This window comes from Arachis duranensis, chromosome 7 (assembly GCF_000817695.3).
Source record: "Arachis duranensis cultivar V14167 chromosome 7, aradu.V14167.gnm2.J7QH, whole genome shotgun sequence".
Taxonomy (NCBI): Eukaryota; Viridiplantae; Streptophyta; class Magnoliopsida; order Fabales; family Fabaceae; genus Arachis; species Arachis duranensis.
This window is the reverse complement of record NC_029778.3, coordinates 14292005-14316996: the sequence shown is the minus strand read 5'-3', so window position 1 is coordinate 14316996 and position 24992 is coordinate 14292005. Positions and strand designations below refer to the sequence as shown.

The following is a 24992-nucleotide window of genomic DNA, read 5'->3' as shown; positions in this document are numbered from 1 at the left end:
ATCCACTTAACCAAATTTGAAAATCTTCAACGCAATTTAAAACAACATAAGTTTTCACAGAACTAATTAATTAACATGGAGGTTCTCAGTTATGTACAAACAATCTAAGTACCATGCAATAACATGGACTCAGCCATTATAACTTTATTGATCTGATTATAAAGTCTAATAAGAAATCAAGAGAGGTCATTAGCGGACATGGCTATAACAACAGTATTAGATGTGATTATGCAAAGAACAAACAAGGTCAATCTACAATCATCTAATGCTGAGTTATTCTTGTTTCTGTTCCCTTTTTGGAGTATTTGAAAATTGAAGTGTGATTGACAAAATCCGATAAAAAACTAATGTGGATTCTTCTTACTCTATTTGGGCACTTATTATCACACAACATTCCAAATATTTCTCCTATCTTTTGACTTCCATGCAACAAAACTCCCGACTACAAAATGAAGCAGTAGTAAATGTGCAAATCAACATGTCGTGGGAAGTGAGAACCTACTTGACATCTGGCTTCACAGGCTTAATGCCACGTGCCCGTAAATCCGCATCCTTATTGTCAAAAAAGCCTTCAGGCAGAGATCCTTTTGTTTGGCTGTCCTCTGCATCAGAAGTTTTGGCTGAGGTCTGCCTAGTCTCTGTTGTTGCTTGACTAACCTTTGACGGCGCAGCATCATGACCACGAAAATGACCTCTTTCCTCCAACTTTGACACCTGACTTTGAGCAGAAACTCCCACATTTCTTCCTGAATCAGATTTCTTTTCTGGAAGACAAGATATCCATGAAACAGAGGCTAACATTAGTTTGCAACAAAGGTGTGGTAGTAACATATCTAAAGATATGATAAAGAACCATAGACATATTCAGTATAAGTTTATGAAGAATAACATTTGTTCATTGTTCATTGAGTATTAGTTGCTGCGCTAAAGTACAATCTTCAAAAATTAGAGTGCATGCCCTAGCCAAATGTAGCAAGTAGTAGCGTGGATTGAACATGACATAAAAATTATCTGTCTGCTTTCTATGAAAACCACTAATTAGTGGTAATCCAAAAGTTGGTTCAAGGATATAGAGCAGCGATTCCATCAGTAAACAAAAGTGAAACAACGTAAAAACCAACGAGGGACCAATATTAAACAAGCACCACATATAGCATGCACGTGAGGACAAACTTTAGTGGCTACATAAGTTATGACATATTACTATTATTAACTCTAGCAACCACCTTAGTCCAAATAAGGGATTAGACCTTATACCACTAAAATATATATGTAATAATCCAAAAGCAACTCTTATTTTTGCTATTCAAATTTATGGGTTTCTGATTCTTAATATCAATCCCGGTATCATATAAAAAAATTGAGTAATACTTTTAGCATTTCCAAGAAGTAATTGATTAAATAGTTGGAATAGTTGTAATAGTTAACAAATGATCGGTAGTTTCTACGAGAAGCTTTTTCTGTATTTTGAAAAGATTGGTAGTCAACCCCAATCTTTTTTACATTTTAACCATGATTGCAAATAAATGAGTTCAATAAAGAACTTAGAAATCCAACTTTGAAAAAAGGGGAAAAAGGGGAAAGGGGTGTTAAAGGGGGTTCCGCGGTTACTCATTTGAGCAGTTGACCCAGCCCCTTGTTGTTTGAAGAAAACCTCCACTTCAATTGGTAGAGATTAATACTTACAAAGGGGATTTGTAATGACGAAAGGTAGTTCTCATTTCACTTTAAGCAAAGCATTATAAATTCCCAATGAATATCCTCAGGTTAAATGTCAATAAACAACATATGTGCAAGTCTCTACGTTTTGAAAGTGCAACCTGATTAATTATAGTATATACACGTACAATGTTACTTTTCTAAACCAATACTTACCGGTTTTCCTTGCACTGTCATCAAAAAAATTTGGTGGAAGCACAGACGACGACTGGGCTTTAGGTACTTCTTGTGAAGGTTCAGGCTTTTTGGATAGTGGTTCGGAAGGTTGTTCAGGTTTGGCTTTGGGAAATCTGTTACCAACAGCAGGCTTTGCATTGTTTTGCTGAGTTAATCCAGCTGCATTAGCTTTAAGATTATCAATCGCCTGCAGGTATTAACCACACTGTCAAAACCATTGCACTAAGCACATGTTGGGAAGCAGGGGAGGCTGCAAAACAAGCAGAAAGGGAACCAAAACCATACTAACACACCACCCCCCAAAAATAAATGCCACAAATCATAAATATAATCACCTCGCGATGCTTACGGGAGATTTGGTGTGCATCCCATATAGATTCAGACTTCAGAACAAGATCACAAACCCGACAAACAGGTTGATTGAATTCATTATACCTATATGCATGCGCACATAAAGACAAACCAGTAAAAAATAATAACAAAATCAATAGCAACAATAAACAGGAAAGATATAAATAATCTTTTCTGGTGAGCTCAAGAAAGAGGAATATCTTGACAAGCACAAAACAAAGTACATGACTACACGAGTAGCTATAACAAGATAAGCAAGTCATAATCGGAGTGTATGTGTGTCTTTCCACATAGTTGCAAACAGAAACATAGCTGCCAGCATTTACAATAAACAGAAAATTAAATAAATCAACAAAATGGCTAGAACTCAATTCATGAGCATAAGGTGTCTAAGGATTATAGTGTCAACATTTTTCTAAAAGAATAAATGAATCCATTCATAGCGTCGAGTCTGTAACAATAGCAGCATTTTGTGTAACAAGCTAAACAACCCTAAGACGCATAATGTGCATAGCAATCAAGACAGCTGATGTTAGTGAGCGATAAAAGAGAAAATTTAAGTGAACAAACCTTACAAGGGGAGAATCTATACGCTTTTCTTTCTTCTGGGCCAATTTAGCACGAAAATCTGCCTTTTTCTTAGCTTGTGCATCCATGATTAATGATCCTATTCTTTAAGGAGACTAGAAACAATTAAATAATGTCAATTCAACGATGTCACGTATTAGAGGGGTCATGGAACAAATGTCATACTGGCTCAGAAATTTTAGAATAATCTGTTATTAGGATGTGATCCAACTCTTTTGAAAAATAAAGCTAGTTATCAATCTCCATTTCAGATGCTTGCTCATATAAGAATTTTGAATTTCATACCCAACTTTCATGTAGGTTTATATAATGAAAACCCTTTCAAAACCAGCAATAAAGTTTTAAAAAGTTACAAACTAATCTTCCCCTCCATTTATCTTATCTCAGTGTCAACATTTTCACGAAATCCAAGTTCAGCTCTCTCTAATAACAATAATGCTTCTTTCTTTCACCCTTCTCATTAGTTCTTTCATTACAATCTTTTGAATTTAACATTCCTCCCTTTGCACTGCAAAATTGATTTTCCAATTGGGAACGCTCTATTTTCCCCCTCAATATTGCAGTGGAAACAGAGCTTTTTTTCTTTGTTTCATATATAACAAAGCAATACAACTAAGATTCTTCATATTTTCATCTTATGCATCAATTCACAAATACGACAACGACACCTTAAACCCACAAATAGAGTTTTTCATGTGATGCAGCAAGAGAGGCAATAACAGATAAATGCACAAAGAAACTCACGAAACAGAAGATACTCGCTGCCGGTGACTAACAACAGCGTCGACGGCCAGGCATGTGGCAGCGACAGTGGCGCCGTGAATGGTGGACGCGCAGAGTGGTTTTGGGGGAATGGATTCGGTCGATCAGGCAGGTTGATATGTTTTTACCAAGGTTCTGAAAACCAGACCGGTTATCAAACTGCTCTAGTCACTGGTTCATTGGTCCAACCGGTCTAACCGTGGTTCAACCGGAACAACTGTTCCATAATAAAATAATAAATAAATTATAAATAAACATCCTAAATATCTTTGAAATTTAAAACCCTAAAATAAAATATCACCAACTAAATGTAATTAATCATTAAAATATGCAATGACTTGCTGCAAATTTGTTGACAATTAACATAATTATACTTCCATTAAAAATAGCTGGATTGAATTACAATGCACAAGTTAAAGATAGAGAATATTGTCTTAATGTATCTAAGTCAAAAAGTAAAACAAAAAATGATAGTGTTGCACAATAAACACACAATAGAGCCTGAAACAAACACACAACAGAGGCTGAAACAAAAACACAACAAAGCCTGAAACAAAACAAATCCAACATGGAGGAGGGGTAGCAAGTCAGCGGAGATCAAGAACAGGGACAGTGCAACCAAACAATGAACAAAACAATGAAAACAGAATTTTTTTTATATAACTGAACAATCAAAACATGAATCAAACAATCACTAATTGCAAATTTTTCCTTCATAAGAACAAAACAATGAAAACATGAAGCATATAATAAATCAAAAGATCGCCAATTGCAAATTTTTTAATAAGAACAGAAGTTAGAACAGTGAAAAATGAAGAAAGATTAACAGTTTTCAACCCAATTTTAACAAAGCTCATCACAATGATTAACAACAAAAAAAAAAGCAATGAAGGAACAGTGAATCAGTAACATAGGCAGTGCAAATTCAAGAAACCTTAATAAAATTTAACTACAAAAACAGACAATAAAGCAGTAATAGAGTTATCAATTTAAAATTTATCATCAAATACAATCAGTGAGAAAAACCAGTCAACCAAGTACTGACTGGGCATTCGGAAAATTAACAATAGGAACATTTAAAACAAAGCAACCCAAAAAAAAATCCAAAAACCACCATTGCTGAAAACAATGATTTGATCCGTGTATGCTCAAAGAATTAAAAGCTAAGCTTACAAGAAAGTGAAGAATACCCAAACCAAAGAACCTTCAATCACAGCTTAAATCAAGAACAGAAAATCACAACAAAAACAAAAAAAAATTAAAAGTAACAGAAGAACAACAGAACAACAACACAAGAACAATTAGCAAATTAACAAGTTCACAATAACAGTAAAAATTTACCAGAAGAACATTAATGCAAGTGGAATCATCATGCTAATATGTTTTCTACAAAAATGCTATTTGTGCAGCTAAAATTTCCTAATTACTAAGATCCAATTATTCTAATTTCACATGCAATCAATTTACTAAGTTTCTAAGAGCTAGAAATTATAAAACCAACCAGAAATATGGTTAAAGCATTTCATCAAACATGTTGACTACGGTAAAATTAAAACGAAATAAGAGAATTCAAAGCTTAATATCAATGTGATAGAGAAGAGAACATAACTATTGTAACTTTAATTCAGTCTATGAAAAAATCCAAACCACTACCAAATCAAATAGTTACTTATTGTAATGGAAATCAGAAGTTGCAGAGTTTGAAGCAGAGTATTGGTGTTGTGTGAGTGTATCGTCTGGTGGCAGGTTTAGGGAACTCACGTCGGCGACAAAAGAGAGCAGTTCGACGGCTAGGCGGAGGGCGCGGGTTAGTCGCAGAGTTTGAAGCAGAACAACGTGGCTTCCAGACAAACGCAGAGCTTGGAACTTGGAGAACGCCGAAAGGACGAAAAGAGAAGCCCCTGAGTGCGACGGGCAGCGGCTGTGGCCCACTCCTTGCGGCGGTGGTCGAGGGCAGTTCTGCTTTCTGAAGGAAGGAGACCGGCGAAGGGGCTGGGGGAACAAGGCACAGCAGTGGAGGAAACGGTGGCCCCTGAGCGCAACGGACGGCGGCGCTGAGGTTCTCCTTGTAGCGGTGGGCGAGATTGTAACCTAGGGTAGAGAGTTGGGAGAGGAGAGAGTCTGAGGAATGGGCTCGAGGGAAAATGGATGACTGAGCCAGGGAGAAGAGGTATTTTGGATCCCTAAAGTCAAAAACATCAAACGACAACGTTTTCTCAGAACCGGCCGAATTTCAATTCGGTCCGACCGGCCGCGAATCGGCCGGTCCAATAGTTTAAATACGGTTTAATTTAGAAGGTTTCTATCGTTAAACCGAACTGTATTTGTTTTTGGTTCACGGTTAGATCGATCACCAATTCAATTTTTAAAATATTAGTTTTTATTGAAAATAATAGAATTTTTTATTTTTTTAAAAAGTTATTATTACTTTAGTGATTTAATTTTAATAATATTTTAAACAATCGTATAATTATTCTCACCATCAATATAAAAAATAACTATTTTTATTAACATTGATTATGTGATAAGAATATATGTGTAAAATTATTTTATATTAATAATATATAAAATTAATTTTTTATTGGCAAATATATTGATAACTTTTGTATGTCTTTTATAAAATTTGTTCAATTAATAATTAAAATCATATATTAGCTGAATTCAATAAATTCTATTATTGGAAAACACTTTTTTTTGTCGTATTTCTGGAAAACATTGATCAATGGCTTTAAGCCCCTTTTTTTTGTGCTAAATATAGCTTTAAGTCTTTGTAAGTGGTGTTTGGATAACTCATTTTCAATTTTATTTTTTCGCCAAATATTTCGTTTTTGGTATAATATAGAGATTTTTTGTTTGGGTTTTATTTATTTTACCTACCTTTAGAATATTTTTGTTTTCAATTAGTAATCAGCTCACAAATTTCTTTAATTAAGTGTCAACAAATTTAAATTCTATTTTTTTATACAGCAATTCATTAACTGACAATAAATTTATAAATCGAACTTAAATTCAGGACGTATTAATTTTTAACTTGTCCAGTTGAAAATACTATGAAAAATAAAACAAAAAAATTCTTTTGTTGTTGGTACATAACCTTGGAAAAAGTTTGTAAAGATTTAAGACATTTTTATTTTTTAGGGCCTTAAGCATGCTGGGCTTACACACCGACCCAAATATCAAAAACCCGCTTTTACCCCCCAAAGATACAACTAATTACGAACTGTCTAATTCGGTCTTCAAAACCAACACAACCAGAAAACCTCCGATTAGCACGACGGCGCACGGTGTTCCCCAGCAAAAGAATTTGTTCCTAAAAAAAATGGTGCTTTTTTAAGTTTTTCGTGTTTCATAATCGTGTCTGCGTTTGAGAAAGAAAGAGAAAAATGGAGAAAGGTAAATACTTAGCATTGGTTGGAACCGGTGCTCTTTTTGGCTCTGTATCTACCATCTTCTTTCTTAGGCTCCTTCAAAACCATAAGTGAGTTCTTTCTTTCTTTCTTTCTTCTTCTTCAATGATAAATGTTTGCACCTTTATTGACTCAATTATCTCTTGCATATAACCTGTTTGTCTTAATAACCCAACCAAGTGAAGTGGTTGATTCACTTTAAAGGTTTGCGTTAGATTAGCTTCTGGGTTTAGTTTGATCAACTAATACTGTTGAGAGTCACTAATTTTGTATTCATGTATTTTTTTGGGCGGCTTGAACATTATTTGAACGCTGCTGAAATCTGAATGTATATTTTTATGTTTTCAGAAAAGTGGTGCGGCAGTATAATAAGAATGTTACCGAGTTAAATGGTAAGTGGTTTTGAACTAAACATGTGAAGTGAATGCATGTAATGCTGTTTACAAAAGCTACAAAAGAAGTTATTTAGTTACAATCATATGCTCCCTGATATCGGCAAGTAAAGCAAGTTGAAGCCATACATAGTCACCACTTTTCAATGCTGAAGAGCAAGCTGGGATGTAGTGTTATGGGGTGAATTGGAATACTGGAATATGTGATATATTGAACCCTTCTAATGTGTTCCCTTACCTGTATAGTGTGATGTTTATGCTGCCACTACATGGTTACCAAACGAAGAAAGAACAATAACCTGCATGCATAACATCATTGCATAAGATCACTTCTTAAATATAGTGTGCTATATTCGGCTATTTCTATTACGAGTTAGTTCTTGAGGTGATTGGAGGATTGAACGGACAGGGTTTTAACTACTTGTTATACAAGATGCAATCACATTCTACCCTTACCTTTTGCAGTGCGATCAAAATAGATATATTAACCGTAAATATGTTATCACTGATAAACAACTTTTGATACCTGACAAGTTTCTGCCTAAATCCTAGTTTAATTATCATAATTTTAACATGCTATCCATCTGGACTTTGTGCCTCATGCAGGTCTTGAGACTTGCACTATTGCTGGAAAGAAGAATGATAAGGCAGTTAATGAAGATCTTCTGAAGGATGAGATTGTTTCTGAACATCTAACTAGGTATTTCATGTTATTGCCAATTGCTTTATTTCTTTCTTTGCTGAATAATTAATTGGTAAGACATGCATGATGCACTTTTTTTAAGACTTTAGTTTGAGACACATTAGCACTTGTCCATCAATATACTTGGTCTTCATCCTTTCTTACAGCTAAGTATAATAGTGTGAATGTCTTGGGCGCTTGGCTGTTAATTCTAGAATGAATGGGGCATGAAATATCCTCCCTGTATATTATGAATGTCTACAATTTAAATGGCGCATCACTAGATTGTATAGTCAATGAAATGTTATCACCTTAATACAATTTAGAAGAATGAACTTTTAGCTTAGGGATCATTGGTTAATGCATACATTTGTGGCATGTTTAGGGAATGAGAAGACAAGGCAAAAATAAACTTTTAACTTTAGGGATCATTGGTTAATGCATATATAATTGGTTAATGTATTTGGTTGTTGGAACTTTTGCAAAGTTTTCTTGCGAGAACTACCACCAGCACATTACCCACTATGTTTAAAACCATTTTTGTATGATTTATTTTTCATATAAACCTTTCATTAATTGGATGTATAAGGGCAATTCATTTTCTTCAATTTCAACTAATCAGTTTTTTATCTGGGGTGGAATTTCGTTCTGTTATTAGGAACATTCAGTTTTTTGGCTCTGAGTCTCAGCAGAAAGTGAGTGCATCATATGTTGTGGTCATTGGTCTTGGAGGGGTTGGCAGTCATGCTGCATCTATGCTCTTGAGATCAGGGGTCGGCAAGCTTCTTCTTGTGGACTTTGATCAGGTATTTTCTGTGATTGATTCTCCGCTTGCCCATGTTTGATTGTTATGTCTGAGTTGTGTTCTCTACATTTTGTGATTCCTTCTTTCTTGGTCTGATTGGTACTGCTGTACTGTACTATCATGTCTTAACCTACCTATTCTTGTCCAAAATTCTCTCAAATTCCCAATGGTTATCACAATTTAAAAATGGAACTCCTAAATATGAATCATTGAAGATTTTGACATCTGTAACTAGCAGCAAGATTCCAAATGTGTTACATTGTGAATGCTATTATCGTTGCAATATTAATAAGCAGGGTTTGGTTTAAAACAAAGTAATAAGAAGATAAAGTGGTTATGCAATCAATGTTAAAAGTTTGCCTGGTTTTAGAACTTCATAGATTTTCCATACAATATTTATACTTATTTATTTATTAATGAGAAGGTTTCTCTTTCATCATTAAATCGACACGCTGTTGCAACAAGAGCAGATGTTGGCATCCCAAAAGCGCAGTGCCTTAAGGAGCATTTCTCATCTATCTTTCCTGAGTGCCAAGTAGATGCAAAAGTACTGCTATATGATTCATCTACCGAAGAAGAAATTTTGTCAGGCCACCCTGACTTTGTCTTGGATTGTATTGATAACATTGATACTAAGGTATCTCCTAAAGATTACTCCCTGTTAAATTTTATTGATGTAGGTTCATACTGCCTCTTATTATTTCTTTCCCATATATGTACATACCGCACAGACCCTAGATACGAGGCCTGGTTTGCTATACTGCTCGAGGTTCTTAGTCATCAGTTTCCTGTTACTTATGTTGCAACTCTTTTAGATTCTAAGCTGCAAAAGTTAATAAAATTTGAGATGTATTTATTAATTTCACTTGCTCAGTCATTTGTATCTGTATTTTTGTTGATACAAAAAATTATGTATTTTGCCTAAGCTGTTATCATTGGAAATCTTTCCTTTTAAGATATCTTGGTTTTGAATTTTACCTTTCAGTTGCCTAATTTGTTCAAGTGTAATAGGTGGCACTTCTTGCTGCTTGTGTACGGAGGGGCCTGAAGGTGTTATCTGCCACTGGGGCTGGTGCTAGAGCCGATCCAACTAGAATACGCATTGCTGATTTAAGAGAGTCAACTAATGATCCATTGTCTCGATCTGTAATGTTCCCATTTATGTTTCTTTTCAATGTTTTTCCTAGAAATTCAGAATATGGACTTATATATGTTAATTTTTGTTACAATTGAACATTATTTTTCACTCTGTCTAGTAGATTACACCCTAAAATCTCAATTATCATAAAAATAAACTAATTATTGCCCTTCCATTCCATATGCTAGTTACTACTTACGATTATGAAAAATATATGTACATTGCTTATGAAAAGGTGCACTTGTGTGCTTAAAGATTGACAAATATGATTTTTATGTCCATCAATTCCAGCTAGATGTCAATTGTCCAAAACAGATTTCATTTGTCTGTTAGTCTTGATTTTCTTTGTTTGTAATTCCTTTTTGTTTTTCTTTTGGGGTAAAAAAACAGGTATACTGTAATTAATTATTATTATTATTATTATTATTATTATTATTATTATTATTATTATTATTATTATTAGCACAAGTTATACAACTCACTCATGGAAATTTTATATAGGTGAGACACCGTTTGAGGAAAGATCATGGCATTGAAGGTGGCATCCCTGTTGTATTTTCTTTAGAAAAACCCAAAGCTAAGTTGCTTCCATTCAAGGGTCCAAATGGTGAAGAGGAAAATCCTTCAGACTACCAGGTGAGGTTATTTATTTAATCAGTTTTAGTCACTAGTAGATTCTGCCACTGTCCAACTTGTGATTCTTTAATAGCATGGTTAATAAACATTCTTTCATGGTTATCATATTTAGATCAACATCAGCTCATCTCGGTGGCTTCTTTGTATGCTTGCTGTAGAAAGATGCCTGATGTGACTTTGCAATAAACTATGTATTTTTAACATATAGAATATTTTACTTTTTAGTTATCATATTCATAAAGATTCATTGTTTTGTAGCTACTTCTCATTGATTGTCACAATATTTATTGGCATTGGCCATATCCATTCTAATTTGTTGCTCCTCTTGTCAGATAGTACCAGGCTTCAGGGTCCGTATCATACCGGTGTTAGGCACAATCCCTGCAATATTTGGACAAGTTATGGCATCCTATGTTGTGACAGAATTAGCAGGATTTCAAGTTCAAACAGAACCGATAGTCAATTTTGATATCGATCATTACCATACTCTCCATCAACGCCTTATTGAGCATGAGGAGTTAGTATATGGAACATCACAGCAAGTACAGGTAAAACTCTACCCCTTTAACCTTTTGTTTCATTTCAACTTCCTTATCCATAAACTGTGATATCTTAACTTTTCAAGAGCCTGAGACTCTAATGCTCAGAAACTTGTTTCTTTCATTTTCTGCATTTCCTATGCTGTTTTCTTCTTTTTCAATGCTTGATTTCGCACTGATGTTAGTCTTGGGAGAATTTTGGGTTGTGGCCTTGCTTTATTCACCAATATCCCAATTCTTCCTTTATCTTCTCTATTTTCTGTGGTTTCCCACATCATAATTTAAAGGACCATACAAAGGCATGCCTGTAAGAAAAATTTTATTATGAAGTTTTCTGCGATATTTTGACATATATATGAAATATTGAAAGAGCATATTTTCTTCTACTTATTGTGTTTATTTCTCTTCTACAGGTAGATGTTGAAGAAGTGATGTATATTGTAAAAGAATTATGGCATGGAAGAAGTGCTAGAGACCAGCTTGTGAAAGAAGTTGGACGAGGAATGTGGCGATCAGTTAATGAATTAATGCTTGTAAGGTATACAGTTAGCTTTTTTGTCTCCATTATCATTTACTTAGTTCTCATTATCAAGCTATTTCTTGGTTACATTCGACCATTTAAATTTAACATTTGATTGTTCCAATGTATATTGGTGCGCCCCTCAAGCTCTTCAAAATTTATTTATTTGTTAATAATAATTTGAAACTGGCTTTTGTTGCCCTGTGCTTAGTTCAGTAGTAGAAGTTTCACAAAACTAGAGAGGTTCACAAAAACTGGCACTTAGGACTAAAGAGAGTTTTACTGAAATGTGTTTTCCTCTGATGTTGCTCTTTTGCTTTCTCTAATGAATTAAATGACATTGATTATAATATGTCAACATAATCTTTCTTTCTCTCATTGAAAAATTTCTCACTTGGTTCTTCTATGCATTTCTTTTGTTTAGGTGGGATTGCGAAAAGCCGGCTTCTATATCAAATTTAATTCTTTTGAAATTCAAAGAGGTAATCTAGCTTCTCCATTATTTTAGACAAAAGCTTTTTGTCTCGAGAATTCTATTTATTTTATGTATATCGATAACTAATGACACAAGACTAACAAAAGGCATAAAAAGAAACATCCATAACCAGATAATTCTTTAATTATTTTTTTTTAAATGTTTTTTTTTTCAGTCAGCATATTTTCTACTTTTGTTTTTGCCTGTAAAATCATTGATGACAGTTACCTGTGTAATCATAAGTTTTCCTAACTCTCCTTTTAATCAAGACAACTCAATACCTTAACAACTAATAAAAATAAGCAACATGTAACTTTGATATGGTAATTGAATGAGAATAATTCCCTTACTCTCAGATTCATTGGTATTGGAATGAATATAATTCGTTTGTCCTTGTTATGCTCCACTACTATAAAATTTTAATTTATTTTAGTTAAGTTTCCATTGTAAGATAATACAATTCTTTGTTAATTCAGGTTGATGAGCATGAATCTAGAACATTGGATGATATAAAGGAAAAGGAACCTGAATTCTACAACAGTGTAAATGCAGTGTTAAAACAAGCTGAAATTGACTTTGGCTACGCACATTAATACTGCTTTTCTTGTTACTTTAATTTAATCAAGAGAGGGAACTTGTTACATGTTGCTCTAAGAATAGAAGTATGTAACAAGATCAACAATGTAATATTAAAAATCTTGTAATTATTATTTCTCTTTTACTTTATCAACCTTATTATGGCTTCTTTTTCTTTTCGTTTTTGTCGGAATACACATTTAGGACAAAAAATATATTTGATATTTATTTAATGCATTGAAACCTTTTTTAGTTATTTAACCAACATTAAGTTTTTTGTTTTGGTTTAACCTCTAGTTTGAGTGGAAACCCCACGAAATTGTCTTATATCATTTAAACAATTAAGTGTGTTTGGATTATCCGTTTGCATAAAATTGATTTTGCAAACTTGATTTTGATCAAAAGTAAGTTTGTGTTAAAGTGATTTATATTTGGTAATTTTGGTATTAAAATGGATTATAGTAAAATAAATGTTGTTTGGCTTATACCATTCAAAATCACTTTTAGATAAAAAATTACTAAAATGGACATCAATTTAAATTTTTTTATATTATTCTATTATTTTAATTTACATATTTAAATACATCTTATTAGTTAATTTTATAATAAAATTAATATTTATTTACTAAAAGAAAAATAACATATAAAAATAGATAAAATATATTTTAAATAAAAATAAAAAATATAAATTATATATATATATAAGAATATTTAATCAAATATGTTATATTTTCTAAGTATTAAATGTTACTTTAGTATTTTTTACATCGTACTCTTATTCTAGTATTCTCAATAATCTTATTCTTAATATTAATTTAGAATTCAACGTTTATGATTTTATTATTATCTATGATTAATTTTTTATTTAATTTATCTTTGTTAATGGAATCATAATCTATATTATAAAAAATTATACTAAAACATAGTATATGAGAATTACAATTATAAAAGAGGATACTGAAAATAATAAAAAAATTAAATATTTACTTTATAGTGATCAAAACAAATCTAAAAGTTCTTGATGATCTTTTTATATATTATATTTTTAGTATTTTTGGTACTTGTTTTTAAAAGATAATAACAAACATAATACACAAAAATCACAATTATAAAAGTGTATAATGTCAAACAAATAGTTGAAAAAAATAAAAATAATGAATAATAAAAAATAGAACTCATATAAATAGAAATAACAAGAATTTTATAAATAATACAATAACATATATAAAGGATAAAGTTGGTAAAAAGTAAATAAATTATTAGTATATATGGCTAAAAGCTAATTAAGAAAACGCAGAAGCTACAAATAGTTGCTTCTTGTAAACGTGGTTTTGGCAGCAAAATCACTTCTGCGTTCATAAGAAAAAAATTTGTCAAACCAAAAGTTGAAGCTTTCAAGAAATTTAAATGTACTTCTTCCCTTCTAACGGATTTTCCAAACACACCCTAAATGTAATTGTCTTAAATTTGCATTCGGATTGGGTTTTATAGGGGAAAAACTTTCTATAGAATTTTAAGTGTGTTTGGTGTAGTTTTTTAATATATTTTTATTTCATGCAATGAAGAAAATTTTATTTTTATTTTAAAAGTATCAAGTATGTAACAGGATCAACAATGTAATATTAAAAATCTTGTAATTGTTATTTCTCTTTTACTTTATCAACCTTATTAAGGCTTCTTTTTCTTTTCGTTTTAGTTAGAGTACACATTTAGGACAAAAAATATATTTGATATTTATTTAATGCATTGCAACCTTTTTTAGTTATTTAATCAGCATTAAATTTTTTGTTTTGGTTTAACCTCTAGTTTGAGTGGAAACCCCACGAAATTGTCTTATATCATTTAAACAATTAAATGTAATTGTCTTAAATTTGCATTCGGATTGGCTTTTATAGAAAAAAAAAAAACTTTCTATAGAATTTTAAGTGTGTTTGGTGTAGTTTTTTTAATATATTTTAATTTCATGCGATGAAGAAAAATTTATTTTTATTTTAAGTTAGCAATATGTAGTTTTAAAAATAAATTTAAAAAAATTTAATAAATTGATTATTTAAAAAATACTTCTATATCATTTATTGAAAGTGTGAACCAAAATTATGTTTATAAATTAAAAAATTCTTTTAAAAGAAGTTAAGAAAAAACCTTTTTTTTTAACAGTTAAAAAATCTGTATAGTTGACTCATTTTCATTATTGTCACTATCACCACCACTTGATCTTGTCATTACTCATTACCACATTGGACAAAAACCTATTTTTTGTTTGCAATATTTAGAATTAGTCTTTAACTTATCTTTTAACATGTTTTTCATCATATTTACATTTTAAATCTTTTGTGTAGTTTCATCTTTGTTCTATTTATGTATTTCAGTCAAAATTAAAAAATAAAATCAATATTATCCCTCCCTTTTATCCTTAATGTTTTATTCGTTTTGTGTAAGTTTCTAACATTTTTTTCTTTATTTATTCATTCTATCATTTAGACATTAGTATATGATCTAAGAAAAGAGTATAAATGTATAATAGAATAACTTACCTTTCTTGAATATATATAATAATATGAAGCGAAAAAACCTAAGGTTTATCATCATAAAATTAAATAAATAAATTAAAAAGACAATTTCTCTTTCAAGGAGGAAATTTAAAAAAGAAAGTTGCCAATGAGAATAGAAATCCACTGGGCTGGAATCCCGGTTGACCTTGGTCCACTATTTAATAATGGGTCTGCTTTTTATTTTTTATATTGTTTTTAAATTTTTTTCCGGTCTAGTCTTTAGATATTTTGATTTTGATATATAATAATGGAGGTAGCTACTCTAAAAATATGTTCATTTTTGCGATTAAACTAATTCATATGTAACTGTAACATGATAAATTTTTCCATCTAATAAGTAATAACCCTACAAATTGGTATTAAATCTTCGTTTACTAGCATTTTTCAATACCTAAAATTCTTTTTACTCTTAATTAACATATGAATTTTACTTTTCTTGACGATTGATTGATTGATGATGCTACATGTCACACCATGCAAATGCTTAAATGGATGATATCAATTTTCAAAGTTATCCAATACTGTAAGGTCGCTGTTTAAATAAAAATAGAAACATTTGAAAGTAGTTTCATGAACTTTGCATAAAAACCAAATGACTACATAACTTTCATGGAACTGTGACAAACTATTCTTTCTTTATCCATGGATTGATGATAATCGTCTAATCGATACTCATAAAGGGGTTTTTTTTAAATAAATATTTTAATTATAAATATACGTTAATTTAAAAATATTTACAAATTTTTATTAAGTGACTTATTTCGTTTAAAGTGTAAACAAAATAAGTTTGGTTATATCTCGTTTATACTGTAAATGAAATAAGACACAAACACGTGGTAACATATCACATTTATAAACGTGATATGATACGAGTCTTATCTCTTTTACAGTGTAAATGAGATATGATTAAATTTATCTTGTTTACACTGTAAATGAGATAAATCCAGAGAGTGACTATATGAAAGCCATTCACAGTACCTCTGACCCCACATTTCTCCTACATTTCTCTCATTTTTCTCTTTTTTGTACCGTTTTCTTGATATTTATTAGTTCTTCGGACGTTATTGCATGCAAGGATGCACGGACGCAGGGGACCCTGACATCAACCGCCTCAACGCTAGTTGGCACATTGCGAAAGCTGTCGACTTTGAGATTAGTGTTATCTTTATTGTTTAAATTAATAAGTATATGCGATTTTATTTAGAGAACTTTTATAGACTGGATGATATTGAAGTAACATAGTTTAAGTTAGTTGACAAGTTAGAAATATGAATTAGGTGTATAATTTACTTATCATAGTGAAAGTTAGATAAGTAATACTTTGATTTGATTAGTAAATTAAATATTTTTGTTAGTTAATATTTTCTTTAAATTCGGAGAAGATTTTTAAGTATTAGTTTTGTATCATGTTTATTATGTTGTGATTTTTATTTGAGTTACATTTTAGATTTGTTAGAATAGATTTGGACATGCAGGAGAACTTAGTTTGGAATCGAATCTTTATAAAAGTTTTTCTTTTAAACAGAGGTTTCGCCTGCTACTACCTAGGCGAGTTAGTCACACACTTGCAACCCCGGATGGCATTGTCCCTTACCTGAGAGAGGCTGGGGTCGGCGACACGGTGCAGCTCAGGAACTTTGTGTTTGACAAATCTCTGATCACTGCATTCGTGAAGTGCTGGCGTCCGGAGACCCACATTTTCCACCTGTCATGGGGTAAGTGCACCATCACCCTGCAGGATGATGCGTACTACCTCGGGTTACGCACACACGGAGAGCTAGTGAGTGAGTGCTTGCGTGACTTTCAGACTTGGTACTAGCAACCGACATGGAAGTACGTGGAGCGAGGAGCTCTTGGGTGCCAGACCCCCACACGGTTCACAACAGGATGCCCAGAGGAAGGAGTCGTTTAGCATCAAGATGACATGACTTCGAGACAGAGTCCGCCACATGCCTCCGAGTACCATGAATCCAGCCACCCTCCGACAGTACACTAGGTGTTACATTATGCTGCTGATCGGTGGTTACCGGATGACCGATAAGTCCAACAATCAGGTGCATATCAGATAGTTACCACTGTTTGCTGACTTCAGGAGGTGCAGCGGTCTGTTGTGGGGGTCTGCTGTGCTTATATGGACGTACCACTCCTTGTGCAATGCAGCTCATTATGGCACCACGGACATATCCGGATGTACACCGCTGCTAGTCTCGTAGATATACCACAGGATTCCACAATGGTGACCATCGGAGAGGTAGATTCTGACCTTTTCCCTAGCAGTAAGGTAATTGTTATCGTTTAATGTTCTTGTCAATTTCTATTTATTCAATTCGAGTTTTACTTGCACGGATCGACACAATTTGATTACTGCGTATGTTAACAGGTTGATCATGATGACGCAGTAGACTAAGGACCACCATGCATAGAGAGTCCTCCATTAGCGTACGGCGCTAGATCGGCTGCATTTGGATGAGGTATACCCTTATCTTTTACTTACTTGAATATAAAATGTTCGAGTATGATTATCGTATAAAATGCTTCTGATGAGCCTATGAAACTTGATTATGCAGTTTTGGTGGACGCTATATGCCGACCCCAGACTGCATGACATTACTTTGGACTGGGTGAGGTCCAGCAGGGAGTGGGGGATTTGGTTGTCTGTTGTCCTCCTAGTATGCTTCAATATTCTGGAGTTTCACCAAGCCATCGGGTGAAACGGTAGTTCGGAGGTGAGTAGCCAGTTCTTGCCAATCCGGTTAATGTTGACAAGTTTCTAACCACTACTGAACGGGGAGAGGATGTGTGGTGGCCTACTCACCTTCAGGAGTGGTATGACGGTTTCAGAGCCCAATTTGAGGAAGGCCACATGATTTCCATTTAGCCTACTGCCAACGACAAGCCGACGCAGGAGTACTGGGTTTGGTACCAGCAGACCTGCCGAGTCAGACATCTGTCCAAAGAGGATGTGCTTGATGACCCCAGACTTTTGACCTTTCCTAACGACGTGCAGCCCACACCTAGTCTGTCCAGGGATGTCCTCCACCTTCCATGATATGTACCTGATCATCGTAGGCATGCCAAGGAGGTGCGACCAAACATTCGGAGACCTGCCCAGAGGGAGAAGGGTGGGAGGGACCCTGGAGGAGCTACAGTGCCTCAACGAGAACGCGCCAGACATCGCAGGGAGAGGTTGGACCTGAGCCTCCCTACCCTTCCAGACGAACAACTATTGCAATCTCTTGTATGTGTATCTAACAATAGCTGAAATGGGTAGATATCGTTGATGCACTTTGATAGGTTAGTTGTCATGTGTCCAAATCGACGTCCACCATCATAATGTTGTAACCATATTTTCTTACTAAATCTACCAGCCCAGTCAGCCATCTCACGCGATAACGTCCTCAGAGCATCCATGTAGCATTGCTAGGACTGTATGCAGCATTACTGAGATACTGCTTTCCCTCGACTGACTTGAAACGAGACAAGAAGTTCGCAGCCATGTGCCTGACACAATACGCATGGAACGTGATAGGAGGCTTCTAGAGGTTGTCATCAGCTCTAAGTGTAGCCTTGATTGCTTGGGATTTATCAGATATAATCACTAGCCCTTCTTGGGGTGTCACATGGCGTCTCAGATTGGTAAGGAAGAAGGACCATGATTTCGTACTCTCAGACTCAACAATGACAAATGCCACATGGAGGATGTTACTGTTACCATCCTGTGCAATTCTACAGAGACGAACGACTTACAATGCTTGAAAGCTTCAATGCAAGGAAGGTATGACTAGAACACCTTGTTGAATAGACCGCAGTCGCGCACTATCAAGTGGCCATCATAATATGGCACCGCACTGATGTCACATAAGATGTCAGGGAGACAAGTCTGCAATGTTTGGAGCAACCGTGAACTTTGTTGTACGACTCCTCCCAATCACCATATATCTACGCAACTGCCTTTTATTTTTCCATCCAAATTAAACCTTTCTGCACGATGGCTTGAAGTGATAGCTCTATCTCACTGTACTCTGTAGAATAAGAATGGTCACTGATGTACTGGACTCTATGAGTGGCAGAATGATTCTGCATATGAGGTCGCTGTCCAGCTGTCGGTGATCCTATGACATGGTGGGGCCAGACACACGTGTGGTCTGCCAAAGTTAAGCACCTCCCTAACCATTTTAAATATAGTCGAATTGAAATATAACCAAAATAAGAACAACAAATTAAAATACAATAACACTCACCGATATCCCAGATTCTGTCAGAGGGCGACACGGAGACTCCAAGGACAACCTTTCGTAAATTTCCGACAACGTACGTGGTACTTTAACCGATCCAACTCGACTACTCGATATTTGATACTTCTCTGAATGTTGTAATTCTTCACACTGTGCAGCACTGCCTCTCTGCTCTTGAATCTGTGACCAACCCAAAACTCCACACCACTATCGCTATTGTAATCGTCGGCCCCCATATTCGAATACAGATTTTCCTCATGTATCGCATCCAAATCTAATGTATAATAGTGGCTGGATACAAATGATAACTCTGGAATTGGACGCGGAGCAGGCAAAAGGTATCAAACTGATCCACCAACAGGAGTCTCAGGTATGACTCGTCGTCATCGTCATCGTCAGAGGAACCACTTCCGCAGATATCGGTAACGTACTCTTTGTCGGATTCTTCATCCTCAATATTCGTCTCCTGCACTGGACTAGCACAGTATAATGGTCATGGTGCGAGCGGAGGGTCATCCGGAACAACATTTGAGCCGCCAGTAGCACCACCACCAACATCACGAGCCTTCGCAGAAAGATCCATCACTTGTTCAACCATAATTCTGCCGTGCACATTAAACATTAGGCGCACATGCTCATTGCCATCGAGCCAGAATAGACGAAACTGAAATACACTATTCCGCATCGGTGCTAGCATCCTATACCTAACTCTACCAACCTCTTTTCTCTCACCACCGCCGACGTGCGTCAATACCATACTCTTTAACTAGGACAACGAATTTGCTCTTCGAGTTCGGAATAGCGCAGAACTCTCACGCTCAAATATAACCCCGTTGTCACTATTTTTCATCTGACAGTAAAGATATGCCATCACAACAAAGAAACCACTGCCACTAAACATTTTTGCTAAGCTTTTTGAAGAAAAACGGAAGAAAAAGAAGAATGGAGAGATTCTGAGGAATAGCAACGGTTTTTTGATCCTTTTATAAGGTGTTGATTTTTGTTCTATTCTATCTCGTTTATTGTGTAAATGTTTTTTACTCCCACGTATCTCGTTTACACTGTAAACGAGATAAGTTTAGTCATATATCATTTATAGTGTAAACGAAATATGACTAAACAGCTATTTCTCACATATTACGTTTGTAAACGTGATAGGTTGCCACGTGTTCGTGTCTTATCTCGTTTACAATGTAAATTATAAACGAGATATGACCAAACTTATCTCGTTTACACTATAAACAAGATAAGTCACTTAATAAAAATATGTAAATACTCTCAAATTAATATATATTCGTAATTAAAATATTTATTTTATTTATTTAAAAAAATTTCTCATAAAGGTGGAATAGTTTATTTATATATTTGTTGATATATTAACCCCTTATTAAAACTGGAATTATATAAATACATGTATCAGAAAAATTACAACTATATATAAAAAATATATTAATTCAAAATAATAAAAATTTAATTTATGATTATATTGTTCTTCTCTCTATATTTTTAACATAGTTAAATATAAATTTTAGATTTAATTATTTTATTAGTTTTTATAATTTTATTAAATTTTTTAAAATTATTTTATTTTTTAAAAAAAATAACAACTAATAAGTATCTAATTATAAATTTTTATCTAATATAAGTTTTTAAACTATAAAGACTTAATTAAAAAATTGATAAAATAATAAAAACTAATAAAATAATTAATTGTTTTTTAGAAAAGATTTTTGCTAACAAGTATTATAAATGCATATAAAATTTCATCTATTTAATTGTTTTCATAAAATTCCTTTTTATGAAACACCTTAACAAGTGTCGTAGTTAACAAGATTTTCTTTTCTTTTATAAAACTACTTCGCTTATAAATTTAAACTGATAAAAAAAATACATAAATAGTTATATTTCTAATACATTTTCTCAAGTAAAATTGTAAAAAAAATCCTTTTAGATATATTTTTATTTTGTCTTATGCTCAAATTTTTTTAAGGATCAAATTCTAGACTTTTCGATTATAGAAACGTTAATATCATATTATGAAATTACTTATCTTAAAAGTTTAAACTGATAGAAAAAAGCATATAATTGGTTATATCTCTAATTCATCTTCTCAAACAAAAATCTCTTTTGAGTTTGTTTAAATTTTTACATAAATTTTCTTTGTCTTTTTAATTTACTTTATGCTAAATTCCTTTTTTTTGGTATCTAATTAATAAACATTGAACTCTCAACCTTTCGGTCATACAAATTTTGATATCATATTGTTATAATTTTTTTTCAAAAATTTTAGTTAATAAAAGAACATAAATAATTGTATATCTAATATTTTTAGTATATATTCTCGTACAATCATTTAATTATTTACTATCTTATACTTAATTACAGAGTCTATTTGTTACAATATTATGAGTTAAAAACATTTTTAATATATATATAGTTTTAAATTATTTTATAATTTATTGTGAACCATACGGGCATTATGAGATAACACACTAATACTAGAATTTTGAAGAAAATACTATTTGTATGTTAACCATCAATTATATTCATCATTATTGTGATGATCCCTGTTTATAATGGTAATAACGATTGTCCATGAGATCGATATTCAACCTATGGCCACTCTTAAATGACAATAGGTCTTGTCCAGTGTCACAATCATGTTGACAAAAACAAGATTAAATGTTGATGATACATATATATACACACGCATACTTATAGCTTAGCTTGCTCTTTCAATTATTGTCTAGAGCAATCATTTTTGTTTAATAGTAATTATACCATACTGATCTATACTATAGTATACTGTACCTAACTCCAATATTTTCATAATAAGAAGTGGATTGCACAAGCTAAGGGCGGGCCTAAATGAAACCTAAATAAAGGCCGGTGTCCTTTCTTAATGCGTCTTCATTTTATTTTGTGATTAAATTAAAGTTGAGTGAAATATTTTATTTTATGAATGAATTTGTGTAATTTTAATAACTATACATAACTAACTTTTTTATATTAAAAAATTATAAAATTAATGTATCCAAAATTCCAAACTCGGATTACATTAGCTCTCTTACAGTCCCAGCCAAAATAAATAAATACAAACTTTAATATTAAAATTGTGCTTTAGCGGTTATTAACCAAACTGCCGCTAATTTATGAGATTCCGGTGCATATATATTTAAAAACAACCGTCGCAATCCATTCATTTAGCAGCAGTTACAAAAACCGCCACTAAATGGCTGCCTCAATCACCTGGCTGTGGTGTAGTGATCTGTCGTTATTATAATAATAATTTTACAATTTTTCAATCAATAATGACTACTTAATTAAGGGATTTTTTATTTAAGCAAATTAAATAAATGTTTTATTTATTGAAATTAATTTTAAAATTTATTACAAAAATACGTCATCTACATATATCTCATTTACACTGTAAATGAGATATGTGTATTTTTTTAATTTTCATATATCTCGTTTTAGTGTAAATGAGATATATGTATTTGTAAATATAAAAATATATTTTTTGAAAATAATAAAAGATATTCATAATTTAAATTGGATCAAACTCTTAAAAATAGAACATTTCGAATAGTAGAGAAGATGGACAATTTTATATAATAGGAAAAATGAACACTAATAATACGTTTACTTCTTCCAACAGTTGAAATAAGTGAAAGACCATAAGTAACACCGTTAAACTGCCCACTATTAATGCAGTTACCTTTTTCTAACTACCCACTATTAACACTATTGCTTCTTCCACTACTTTCATTCACTGCCCATTTGTTAAGAGAATAACTAGAATCAAATTAGATCAATTAGTATCATTTGTATTTATATAGTGTATCTGTATATTAATTGTAGGATTCTATGTTTTTATTACTTTGATTCTTCTAGCATCTATATATACTCTTTGTACTTTTTCTCAAACTGAATAATACACAAAACACTTTTTTTAGATTGCTCTCTTGTTTCTAATATGGTATCAAGAGCTTAGGTTATTTTTTTCAGTAACAATTGGTTTCTAACTCTTTTATTTTGTCTCCTCCAATAATACTTTGTCCTGACATTTCGACTCATTCCCGACGCCTTGGTTCTCGCCACCGCCACCATCGCCTTCTCCTTGATGTAAAGTTTCCAACGCCACCGGAATCACTGCCAGACGCGCCACCACGCGCCGCTTGAAAAGTTGCCTATCCACTTGAAGTTATTCTCCTTCCAGACGCCTCCAGTGCCCCAGATCAACGGCTTCGCGTCATGCCACGTGTCAGCCAGAAGCTCCACGGACCCATGCTCGACCCGCGTTTCTGACCCGATCCGCTTCGCAACCAGCGTGCCACCACACGCCCCATCGATTTTGCCATCCATTTTCTCATTTTCTGCCCCAAATTTGCAGTTTCTTCTCTTTTTTGCCTTTGCAGTTTCTTCTCTCTTTTGCTTTTGCCTTTAAAGCTATGCGAAGATTTCTTAAAGGGCGAAAGTTATGGCGATATATGACTGGTGATATTGTTTGTCCTGTTAAGCCAACTGTGACTAACAAATCCAAAGATGGGTCCTCCAAATCCAAGGAGGGTGCTGAGAAGTACTTTGTAGAGAAATTGGAAGATTGAGATAGTAAAAATCACTAAATTATCACTTGGTTCCGCAACACTTCTACCCCTAGCATTCATTTATAGTTTGGGCATTTTGAAACTGCTAAAAAGGTATGGGATCATTTGGCAAAGAGTTACACTATTTCTGATCTCTCTCATCAATACTAACTACTAAAGAAGCTACATAGCCTTAAGCAAGAACGTGGCCAAGCAGTTTTTGATTTTCTTGTTTAGATGAAAATTATTTGGGATCAATTGACCTCTTGTGAGCCTGTTCTTAAAGATCCCACTTATTCTAAGGCATATGAGGATTATCGGAACCGGGCACGTCTCATCCAATTTTTTATGGCACTTACTGATGACTATGAGCTTGTCAGGGTTTCTCTTCTTCATTAGAATTCATTACCTAGTCTTGAAGATGCTCTTCCTGATCTTAGGTCTGAAGAAACACGCTTGGGATTGACTCATTCCAAGAGTGAAACTGAAGAAACATGCTTGGGATTTTCTTCGCACACGTTCTGTCTCTCCATTAGACATTGAATCTCTTCTTAAGCAACTTCTCTCTTTTCCTGGTAATACTCCTACTACTCTTTTCACCTCTCGAGGTAATTCTAAATGGTATTTTGATTCTAGTTGTTTTAATCATATGTCTCCTTTGCATCAATTTTACTCGTCGTTGTCTACCACTACAAATGTACCTTCTGTCAACACTGCTAATGGTTTCCTCCTGCATGCAACACATTAAGGGTTTATTTCACAGTCCAAAATATTCATCTTCCTGATACTTATTTTATTCCAAAATTGAATTTTAGTTTTATCTTTGTCGATCAACTTGTTGAACTCAGTTTT

At 33.3% G+C, this 24992-nt stretch overlaps 2 protein-coding genes across 4 annotated transcripts in view; one reads left to right on the top strand and one right to left on the bottom strand.

Moving 5' to 3' along the window:
* The window catches only part of LOC107457929 (protein ABA AND ROS SENSITIVE 1), a gene marked incomplete in the record, with an annotated part of 6551 nt that extends 798 nt beyond the window's left edge, over positions 1–5753 (bottom strand). The window contains 6 exon segments of one of the 2 annotated variants that reach the window (XM_016076118.3): positions 503–764; positions 1876–2083; positions 2232–2331; positions 2818–2930; positions 3580–3814; positions 5267–5753. In XM_016076118.3, the coding sequence (XP_015931604.1) occupies positions 503–764; positions 1876–2083; positions 2232–2331; positions 2818–2903 (656 nt within the window). 2 annotated transcript variants of the gene reach the window in all.
* A 1073-nt stretch (positions 5754–6826) lies between these two features.
* Positions 6827–12904, top strand: LOC107457945 (tRNA threonylcarbamoyladenosine dehydratase-like). 2 transcript variants are annotated; one of them, XM_016076144.3, is made up of 11 exons: positions 6827–7075; positions 7353–7396; positions 8003–8096; positions 8737–8884; positions 9308–9520; positions 9895–10029; positions 10523–10657; positions 10990–11205; positions 11610–11734; positions 12141–12198; positions 12668–12904. In XM_016076144.3, the coding sequence occupies exons 1-11, from the start codon at positions 6981–6983 to the stop codon at positions 12782–12784; spliced, it is 1380 nt and encodes a 459-aa protein (XP_015931630.1). In that variant the 5' UTR covers positions 6827–6980; the 3' UTR covers positions 12785–12904. The 2 variants fall into 2 exon arrangements, with proteins under 2 accessions (XP_015931630.1, XP_020983163.1); XM_021127504.2 differs by having other exon boundaries at positions 11610–11729; positions 12668–12790.
* Positions 12905–24992: the final 12088 nt, after the last annotated feature.

Coding starts and splice junctions, on each gene's coding strand:
- LOC107457945 (XM_016076144.3), top strand. CDS start 6,981: ATGGAGAAAGGTAAATACTTAGCATTGGTTGGAACCGGTGCTCTTTTT. Junction 8,885..9,307: donor TTCTTGTGGACTTTGATCAG/GTATTTTCTGTG, acceptor ATTAATGAGAAG/GTTTCTCTTTCATCATTAAA. Junction 10,030..10,522: donor ATGATCCATTGTCTCGATCT/GTAATGTTCCCA, acceptor AATTTTATATAG/GTGAGACACCGTTTGAGGAA.